Source organism: Mchenga conophoros, linkage group LG1 (assembly GCF_057382185.1).
Source record: "Mchenga conophoros isolate Kocher_MC1m ecotype Shallow Benthic linkage group LG1, M_conophoros_male_GT1.1, whole genome shotgun sequence".
Taxonomy (NCBI): Eukaryota; Metazoa; Chordata; class Actinopteri; order Cichliformes; family Cichlidae; genus Mchenga; species Mchenga conophoros.
The window spans coordinates 18,494,616-18,505,033 of NC_140526.1; the positions used below are offsets into that span (position 1 = coordinate 18,494,616).

General features: G+C 37.4%; 1 protein-coding gene across 2 annotated transcripts; it reads right to left on the reverse strand.

The window, feature by feature from the left end:
- Positions 1-13: 13 nt before the first annotated feature.
- LOC146583213 (mitochondrial inner membrane m-AAA protease component AFG3L1-like) lies at positions 14-10,394 on the reverse strand. 2 transcript variants are annotated; one of them, XM_085268522.1, is made up of 16 exons: positions 9,482-10,394; positions 8,270-8,357; positions 7,944-8,059; positions 7,658-7,807; positions 7,477-7,551; positions 6,811-6,935; positions 6,447-6,720; positions 6,165-6,302; positions 5,779-5,932; positions 5,588-5,695; positions 3,055-3,180; positions 2,814-2,924; positions 2,476-2,591; positions 2,178-2,378; positions 1,793-1,987; positions 14-1,613 (listed from the first exon to the last, which is right to left on the reverse strand). In XM_085268522.1, the coding sequence occupies exons 1-16, from the start codon at positions 9,587-9,589 to the stop codon at positions 1,386-1,388; spliced, it is 2,313 nt and encodes a 770-aa protein (XP_085124648.1). In that variant the 5' UTR covers positions 9,590-10,394; the 3' UTR covers positions 14-1,385. The 2 variants fall into 2 exon arrangements, with proteins under 2 accessions (XP_085124648.1, XP_085124647.1); XM_085268521.1 differs by having other exon boundaries at positions 8,270-8,360.
- Between the last annotated feature and the right edge of the window lie 24 nt (positions 10,395-10,418).

Consider the following 10,418-nt stretch of genomic DNA (forward strand, 5'->3'; position numbering starts at 1 on the left):
GATTTCATATCAGTCTTTCGCTACAAATGTAGTCTGCGCAAATAAATATGCACATCTCTCATGTTCACTGCAGACAATGTGTTCTATAAATAGCAGGGAAACTATGGCAACTGCCAAACCCAGTCTGAGATGGCTGTTCTGTTAAAGTTTTTAAATTCAAACAGAAATTTTAAACTTTATTTCACCATCCTTGGATCTCCAAAGAATTTGAATAATCATTATTATTAAAATTATTATAGCACCAATGTACCACCGGCTTACCATTAATGGGAATCCTGGCTAAAAGTGCAAAAGTACCCACTTTACTCATATTGCAAGTTCAAGTAATGATTGGTATATATTAGTGTACATATTTGTATATAATAGTACAATAGTTACAAAAATACTATTTACCCAGCAGAGGAGCAGCTGGCATAAGAAATGCAACAGTAGATGACAGAGTGTAGACAGGAAGTAGGAAAAAATAAAATAAATACATAACTGACAGAGTAATTTCCTGAATAACAGCAAAGTTCATGTTTTTACAGTACCAAACAAATACTTTAGTGTTCGTATTACTTTAAGCTGTTGCTAATTTCTTTTATCCTCATTAAATGTGCTGAAAACACAGTTTGAAAGAATAAAAGGACAGAAATCTTTCTTAATCACTACTTTGACCAGTGAACTATGCAGGTGATATTTTCATATATTCTAAGGGACAGTTTGTAACACAGAGACAAGACAAACAATTTGACCCATACTGAGCTACACTTTCCCAGTGCTAATCCGAAGTTCTTATATCTACATAAATGTTTACCCTGATTATTATGAGACACTGGGAGACACTGATTAGTATGCGCAGAGAGAAAGCTAGAAAACATTGACTGATTTCTAATTACCTTTACTGATAAATATACGCAGACTCCAAGGAAAACAACATCTGCAAAAGGATTGAAATATAAAACAATCAACAATCAAATAGATCTGAACTTTAAACATGTGGCAAATAATAGGATAGAATAGAAAACTGTATCTGAAAATCCAAACCTCAAAATAAAACTTAACACATGATTCCTGCAGCTGATAAGAACATAGCATGATGGCTTATTCCCTTCTAATAACATAATATAATTCTCTTCTAATTATTCATGGTATGTTTTGTTAGTATTATTGCACTTAGAGACTTCCACAGAGTGGAAAAAGGAAACATAAGGCAACTGCAGCAAAATAGTGCACTTGTACATAAAAACTACAATGAAAAAAATTGCAGATTGCACAAAACCTTGGGCAACACATCACCATCTTTTATCCTAAGGTTGTCAGTCACATGAACCACTAACAGACCTCTGACAAACTGCAGTCCAGACCAGATGGTGCCGCACATGAGAGACAACCTTAAAGACAACCTAAAGGTAAAGGGCTGATGTGTTTTGCCGATTCTGCAGGTGTTTTGTATCTCCTTTGTTGTTTTGCCAGTCTGTTAGTCCTTCAGGTAGAAAAGTGTCTTCTTTAGATTTCTCCAAGCAATCAACAACCTCTTGATATGAGGACTTCTCTTGAAAGGGGCGAGGTCCTAGCAGTTCCACCATGTCAGCCCTGTCTAGAATCTCTTGGTCTAGAAGATGCTTTGCCACCTGCATTACATGACCAACAGGAAACATCAAGCTTTGAGGTCATTAAAATACACATTTTTTTCATACTCCAAATATATGACAGTTTTGAAAAAAGCTCAGCACAAATGAAAATCCATTTGCAGCATCACACTCTGCAAATGTCTCTGAAGCACTTACTACAAATGTTAAAAAGTTCGCACCTTCTCCACCATTTCCTTCTTGTCAAGTATGAGCTCAAGTGTTCGTTGGAAGGCAGCATCTATGAGTGAGCGAACTTCCTGGTCTATAACCTGGGCTGTAGATTCACTGAAAGGTTTGTCAGTTATAAGGCTGCCCCATTGCGGTAGGTCAAAAGAAACCTGACCCACCGCACCATTCATTCCAAACTGTACAATCTAAAATATGAAGAGAAGAAGAATATGAAGACTGGAACAGAAATATATAGTCAATAAAAATCATAAATTATTCTCTATGAGTCATTTTAACTCCATGGATGGTTATGCTTTTTTTTTTGTTGTTGGACAAAATACGGTTTGGTTACGCCTAAATTTCTACAATAAGCCTGTTCTGCAGTGAGGCGAGTACCTGTGCATAGGCAGACTGTGTGACTTTCCTGAGATCATCTTGTGCCCTGGTGGTGACTTGACGAAAGAAAACCTGCTCAGCCACTCGACCACCCAGCATCATGCACATTCTGTCAAACAGCTGCTCCTGTGTGAATAGGTACTGCTCTTTAGGTAGATACTGTGTATAGCCCAAACCTGTCCCTCTAGGAACAAGTGACACCTGGTGGAGTACATTATAATGATGAATCTATAATCAGTTAATCATTATAATTATTACAGGATTACTGCAAAAAGAGAGCAAGAAATGTAAATAATACCTTAAAAAGTGGGTCTGCATGTTCAAGAAACCACCCAGTGACAGCATGCCCAGCTTCATGATATGCCAGAGTAGTTTTTTCTGGAAGTTGCAGAACCTGAGATCTTTTCTCTAGACCTGAGAACACGACAGAGATCTTAAAAAAATGCTTAAATCATAATATTAACATCAGGTTAATGGATTGACATAAAATAACATATAAGCTCTATATTTTGACACCACTGCTTTTATAACTCAGTTGTACTGTATTGTCATTGTATTTATGTAATCAAAAAAGTGGTTATGGAAAGATTCACATATATACTATCAGTTTCTTTTGGTTCATTTTGTTTGACTTACCTCCAACAACCCTTTCAACTGCCCACTCAAAGTGTTTGCTACTGACATACTGGCTGAGACGACGTGCAGCTATTAGAGCTGCCTCATTACACACATTTGCAATGTCAGCCCCTTATACAAACACAGAGAAGCAACAAATAAGTTAGAGTGTGATGAAATTAAAGCAAGAATCAGCTGAAACTGTATGATTTTCTTTTTTAGATTTGTTTGGTATTCAGTGATCATGATCTTTTATTCCCACCAGTAAAATCTGGGGTTAAAGCAGCAAGATTCCTGGCCAGCGTCTCTACATCTACACTGGAGTCCAACTTCAGAGGTCTTAAATGCACCTTAAAGATTGATGCCCTGCCTTTCATATCTGGAGGACCTGCAAAAAACAAAAAAGAAGACCACTGTCTGTATAATTCATTAATAAATCACTCTGCTTCAAGTTCTGTCACATATACAGCACTGTGCAAAAGTCTCACTCCTTAATTCCTTTATATTTGGTTTTCATTGAGCTAGACTTTTCTAAAGTGATCTTGAGAAAAAGTTCATCAGGATTTCGAGCAAAGACCTGACACAGGACCAGAGATGCATTTGGTCCTTCAATTAATCAATCTGCTGTTCACCAAAGCCTCATTAATAATGGTCTAAGTGGAAGGGTGGCTTTCAAGAAGCAATTCTAAAGGAAGAGCAACCGGAAGAAAAGGCTGAAGTATGTCAAATTATGCAAGAATTGGACTCAAAATGAAGTACTGAAACCAAATTTACAATTTTTAGTTTAAAGGCTCATCAATATGTATGGAGGAACTCATAAGAGAACCTGCCCAGATCCTGAAGATCAACATTATTGAACCTGAGTGGGATCATTTTGATAGTGTAGAGAACAAAAGGAGCCAACATCTGAAAATAACTTTGATTGTCCTTCAAGAAGCCTATTCCTGAAGACTACTTGAAGAAATTACAAGAAAATTGCCTGAGAGAGTTAAGGCTGTTTTGAAGAATAAAGGTGGTCATATCAATGAATGCAATGAACAGCCTACGTCCATTGCAGCCCTTAGTTATGCTGCAATAGATGTAGGCTGCCGGGGATTCCCATGATGCATTGAGTTTTTTCTTTCCAGTCACCTTTCTCACTCAGTATGTGTTAATAGACCTCTCTGCATCGAATCATATCTGTTATTAACCTCTGTCTCTCTTCCACAGCATGTCTTTATCCTGATTTCCTTCTCTCACCCCAACCAGTCGCAGCAGATGGCCGCCCCTCCCTGAGCCTGGTTCTGCTGGGGGTTTCTCCCTGTTAAAAGGGAGTTTTTCCTTCCTACTGTCGCCAAAGTGCTTGCTCATAGGGGGTCATATGTTTGGTGGGTTTTTCTCTGTATCTATTATTGTGCAATCTACTGTACAATATAAAGCGCCTTGAGGCAACTTTTGTTGTAATTAATTAATTAATTAATTTGGCGCTATATAAATAAAATTGAATTGAATTGAACTGAATTTAACTTGAATGTTTTTACCTAATATACTGTATTTCCATGTATGTTTGAAAATGCTTTAATAAATTACTGCACATATGTTCAGTTTATTTAGCAAAATATAAAGAATCGAGAGGCAGCTCAAATTTGTTTGCACAGTACTGTGCAAACAAAAAGCTTATAGAGCTGATGCTGACAATTACTCAGCCTTCTGCTGCATTACACGTGCACAATTAGCAACTGCAAAAATAGTTCACTGAAACCATGCCAGCATGAAAAGGTGGTGAATCTTGTTTGTAGAAACTTTACAATAACACTTTTTTTTAAAGGTTTATATTCGGTCGAAAGGCAGAGCAAATTCTAAAACAACAATGTATTGACTTAAAAGTTTCAGTACAGAAGCATTAACTCTTACTGGAGGAGAAATGTTTTAATTCGCTTTTAAAGCCATGAATTCAGCGTAATTTATTTTACCATTTAAAAACCCTTTGTCATTTGCAAGCATCCAGGAAAGGACCCAATATAAGTCCTAAGGCAGTGGCCAAACTTGTGGCTTGGAATACCAAGTTACATAACTAATTGCTCATTAAACCAATTAGAAATGTGAACTTTTTCAGCACTCCCATCTTTCTGTCATCTGTTTACAAAAGACAATATACACAGACAGAAGGACGGGGAACAGAGAATAACAGGGAAATGAGCAACATATCCCATCCCTCGTGTTGGCCTCCAGTTACCTAATCTGTCCTTTATAGAAAAACAGCTCTCTCATTATGATCTTGTTTTCTTTGATAGAGAAAAGTGGTCTGGCCACCCACCCTGTAGTCCTGGTGTTAGGAAAATTAGATCTTAGCAGGCAGGAAATATCAAATTAACCGAAGATAAAAGCAAACATTATGCAACACGTGCTTTTAATGACATAAGACGTAAACAGGCAAGAAGAAACATACAGTAAGTACAAGATATGAGTTTCAATAATGTCAAACGTAACACCTCATCTAAAGCAGGGAAAGTCAAAGTTATGCAGACCATCTGGGTCTGCATGCACACCAGAGCCAGTGAATCACATGTGGAATAATAAACTGGGAAACAGAAATCAAAAATAAAATAAACTTAATCACAGCAAAAGTAAAAGTGAGCTTGGTGTTGTGGTCAGACACCAATAATCTGAAAATTAACTGAAATTTGAAATGCATCTTAATAAACAAAGAAATAATGGTTTTATATTTATAGTTTTCATAAAAGGTAACTGAGTTGCAACAAGCGAGGAGACTGCAGAGGAAGTAGGCAGATCTGAGGTTAATATTTATACTTCACCTATGTATACATGTCGATCAAAGCGTCCAGGCCTCATCAGAGCTGGATCCAGGATATCGGCTCGATTTGTGGCAGCTAAAACCACGATGTTAGTGCTGCTGTTGAATCCTGCAATGACAAAAGCATTTAGAGGACTGAGGGCTTGTGAAAAAATAGCATCAGAAATGTTGACATAAAACATAATTACCCACCATCCATTTCCACAAGCAGCTGGTTGAGGGTGTTCTCCTGTTCGCCCTCATCACCAAAGTTTTCTTTGCCCCGCTTTCTGCCGATGGCATCAATCTCATCAATGAAAAGAATGCAAGGAGCATTTTTTCGAGCTGTGGCAAACAAATCTCTTATCTAATAAAACACAGAAAAGATCTATTTATTTCTACAGTTATACTAATTTTTGACATTGCCAAAACACCCAAAAGTAGAAAGTCTTCATCATTTTAATTTGATACGAGAATGAGTAATTCAGTGATCTGCTGTATTTGCACATATTGTGGTCACACTGCAGCATCACAAGCATGTGACCCATCATTTTGTTTTCAGACCTGTTGAGAGTCCAATCATTCAGCTCCGTACTAACCCTTGCTGCACCCACACCGACAAACATTTCCTGGAACTCCGAGCCGTTGACTGTGATGAAAGGAACGTTGGCCTCTCCTGCAGTGGCCTTAGCTAGCAAAGTCTTCCCATTTCCAGATGGACCCCATAGCACTGCACCCTGTAAACAAGGGAGTTAATCAGATTTAATGTATTTTCTATCTTAAGGAATTTTTTGTTCCAGTGAGTATGATCAGAATACAGAAGTGCAGAATTGCTTTATTTTAATAAAAATAATAAATTTCTTTATCAAGAAATGACACACCTTAGGAATCTTAGCACCCAGGTCATGATACTGACGTGGGCTTTTCAGGAAATTGATAAACTCCAAGATATCTTGTTTGGCCTCCTCACACCCTGCAACATCTTTAAAATGGACACTGACATTGTTTTTAATTATCCTGGCTTTGGATTCACTTATCCCAAAGAGGCCTCCTCTCCCCCAGCCACCAAGTCCTCCTGCCATCGGCCCCTGCCGTGTTGCAAAAAGTAAAAATCCGACCACAAGTAAGATTGGGAGAACACTCAAAAACAGAGTCCTATGGGAAGAGAAAAACCTTAGTTAGGACATCGATTCTAATAACCTATATATGCAGTAACTTTAAAGTGAAGCTGCTGTACTTTCTCACCCATCACTTTCACTGCTGTAGAGCACAGGTACTTTCTGAATGGAGTCCAGACCTATTTCCTGCTGTGCTAGCTCCAGGTTATGCTCAAATGAGTCTGCGCTGCCAATGTTGAACCACAAATAGTTCTGAAACATGAAGACAACAGCATGTAGTATATGTAGTAAGTATATCTACCTTTACTGTACTTTGACTGACTCTTCATCTGGACTGCAGCCCCTCGGAGGAGGCACACTACCATTGTGCATTGTTAGAATAGCAATTGTTCCTCGTGTGATTTTCTCAGTGTAATCAGTCAAATGGCTGCTGCAAATAAAGGTTAGCAAGCTTTATTTAGAAAAAAAAAGCAATTGATAAGGAAAGACAGTGAGAAAATGAAAACGAAAGTACTTATGTGCCAAATACAAATATGTCGACTGCTGAGATCTGTATTTTAAAACTTGTGCTCTTGGAATTTCAGAAAGTATGTGTGTCCTCTACCAACAAAAGCAAATGGGAATACAGTGTGTGAGAAAAAGAAAGATGTTTGTTTTGTTTGTTTATACAGTCATTTTTATCAATATAGTGAAGTACATTTTGTCGATTCTCATCAGTTTAACAGTAAAAATAAATGCATTTAGTTTGTATAAGACACTGCAATTACACACTGGGACATTTAATGAAACTGACCACTCGTGATGTGTTCACGCCGGGGGCTGGAAATACTTTGACATACTGTTTGTTGACAACCTCGACATGGCCCACCTGGGAGGAGAGCAGAAGGAATCATTTGTTCACATGGTTGCAAACACAAGCACAGACACACAGGTGTAAGGAAGACACCGTAATTAAAACGATCTCTGCCTCTCACCAAGCCTCTACTCAAGTAGTGATGCACAAAATCCTTCCAGGAGATCTGGACTCCTGTTTCTCTAAAGTGAAAGTACAAGAAAGCTGAGGCCATGCCTGCTGCACCGGCTGCTAGGTTCTGGACCGTTTTATCATCAAAGGGAAATTCCTCCTGTTAGAAATAGGATAATGAAAAAATATTTTAGTTTACAACTCCTATATAGAATCATTTTAGTAAGCATATTTTGTTATTATTTAGTGACTGAAGACGAGGCAGTTATTGCCACAATTCTGGCTATGATTCACACCTGAAAGCGTGACCACCAGTATGATTCCCCTTTTTTCCATCGTTTTCGTCTTTGGTCCTTCCCGTTATTTGAGTCCTGCCATTCCCTTCCACGAGACTCTTCTTTTATATTTCCATCTGAACAGCAATAATAACACAACTGTTCATTGCGGCAGAGCTGAGAAATACAGGGCTTACAAACTCACTGGGTAAAGAAATTATACACAGTTCAACAATACATAGAAAAGTAAGCAATTGTGTTCTTCACACTGCCCTTAAGGTTTACAGTCTATGTGCACACTGATTTAGAGTCATTAAAAAGGTAAACAGCACTAAAAGATGGACTACCTTTTGGCTGTTTCCTTGAGCTAAGTAACCGAGTAACTTGGAAAATGTGTTGATGTAAACCTCCGCATCTTCTTTGGATGAGTGATTTCTTCTGAAATAGGTTAGCAGTGAAGTCAGTCATCAAAAGCCATGTATAAAAAGAAATGTACATGAAATAGATTCAGTTCAATTAAATTTTATTTATATACTGCCAAATCACAACAACAGTTGCCTACAATAATACAAAGAAAACAGAGATGTAAACAAACTAACTGAGAGAAAGGATACAGTCTCATGAAGCAGAGACTGTATTCGTGTTTTTACATTTTAAAAAAAACTCTTTTGTTTGCTCACATGTTTAAGGATTACTGAAATCTGATTAAGATCTAGGCACACTGAAATGTGTTGCATATAACCTAATTATATGCAGTCATTGCAACAATAACACTGAACAGCTGCTGTTAAGGTCAAATATTTACTTCATTTTGGCCATCTGCACATATTTAATGTTGATTCAGTTATGTTTATGGTTTGACTAAACTGATTACCATACAACTGCTCAAATTGTGATTCACTATGAGAGAGCATTTCTCAGTATCAAACATACATAATAGTGCACGCAATAAAACCATTGCTGCAGGTTATGACTCTGGAAAATTAATCTTACACAGCTCAACCATACACATTCACACCGGTAAAAATAATGATCCCATAGTGGAATACAGGCACCTGTTGGTGACAATTTTCCCCTATACAGTTGACTACAGAAAGAAACTGAATACTATGAATGTATTTTTAATAGTAGTTAGTAGATTTTTTTTTATGAAGGAGAGACAATGGGTGATGCAATTCATCTTCTTAAACAGTTTTAAATATTAAAGGAAACTGGATGGATAAATGAGCGAGAGAGAGAGAGCCCCTTTAAAAACAAATGTATTATGAAACTGAGGAAACTGATTTATAAACTACATTAACGGAACGGACATCGCCTACCGTGAGAGAACAAACAATGCAGGAATGATAAATAAACACTGCTGCAGCTTGCTTGGGTTTTTTTGGAGTTGACTGCTATATCTGGATTTTAAAAAATACCAAAAAACAAACTTTTAACATAATTCCTTGCAAACCATTGTTAGCAAACGCAGGTGACAAAAAAACTTGCGTCATCTATTTTTTTTTTTTTTAAGTGTAGTTAAGCTGATATAAAACAATAACGGCGTTTTTACAACCTACCGACGTGAGAACCACGAAGAAGCGAAAAGTAGATGAAGAGGAATAGTTGCGGCTCAGCGTCCGGACTCGGTTCCTACAGTAGCCGACAGTCAAAGAGAGGAGACTCATCCTGTCAGCCCGACTGACTGACGGACCGACTCACCGCAGAGCCATTAGGAGAGGCACCGGAGGCACGGTGCGTATCACAGTCATCTCGCGAGATTTTGGTTACAGACGCTACAGGTAGGCACCAGTCTTCCAGCGGGTTTTTTTTTTTGTTGTTGTTGTTGTTTTTGTTAAGCCCAGTTTTAATGTTGGAAAGCCAAAGAGATCTATCTTCATTTGGATTTTTTGTTGTTCTTAGTTGCAGACCGGTCATTAACAGACAGAATTAAAACCATTGCTTAAATGCATTTCATTAATTTATTCATGCACTACTCATATGTTTAACAAGCCATGGTGTTTACCAACACCATGTAAGTCCATTAGTTTGGAAAAAATATATATACAATACATCATGCTGAAAGATAACACAGCCAAAACTCATTATTTTAAAACAAATACATAAAGGTCAGCATTTACACATTAACCAAGGTTTGCCACTTAACATACAGAGACTTAATTAAGGGAATTTAGACTGAAACAACTACCATGATGGTATGAAAGGGTTTGGATAACAGCTGTTAAGTAACCTGACAGCCTTAGGCACACAATTTTCATGAGCATCAACAGACATTTGCTACACTGCATGAAAACAGCACTGATTAAACACATATTAAACTGCACAGCATTAGTTCACAGTTTTGAATTTAAAAAAATGAAAGCACATAAAACAACTCTCATAGTCTTTGTGTCTTACAGTTTAACAATTTTCTTTACAAGGAAAAGTACCGTACTGCTAATGCATGCTTTCATTATATATATATATATATATATATATATATATATATATATATAT

Coding starts and splice junctions, on each gene's coding strand:
- LOC146583213 (XM_085268521.1), bottom strand. CDS start 9,589: ATGAGTCTCCTCTCTTTGACTGTCGGCTACTGTAGGAACCGAGTCCGG. Junction 8,361..9,481: donor TCTTCGTGGTTCTCACGTCG/GTAGGTTGTAAA, acceptor AACCTATTTCAG/AAGAAATCACTCATCCAAAG. Junction 7,808..7,943: donor ACTGGTGGTCACGCTTTCAG/GTGTGAATCATA, acceptor TATTTCTAACAG/GAGGAATTTCCCTTTGATGA.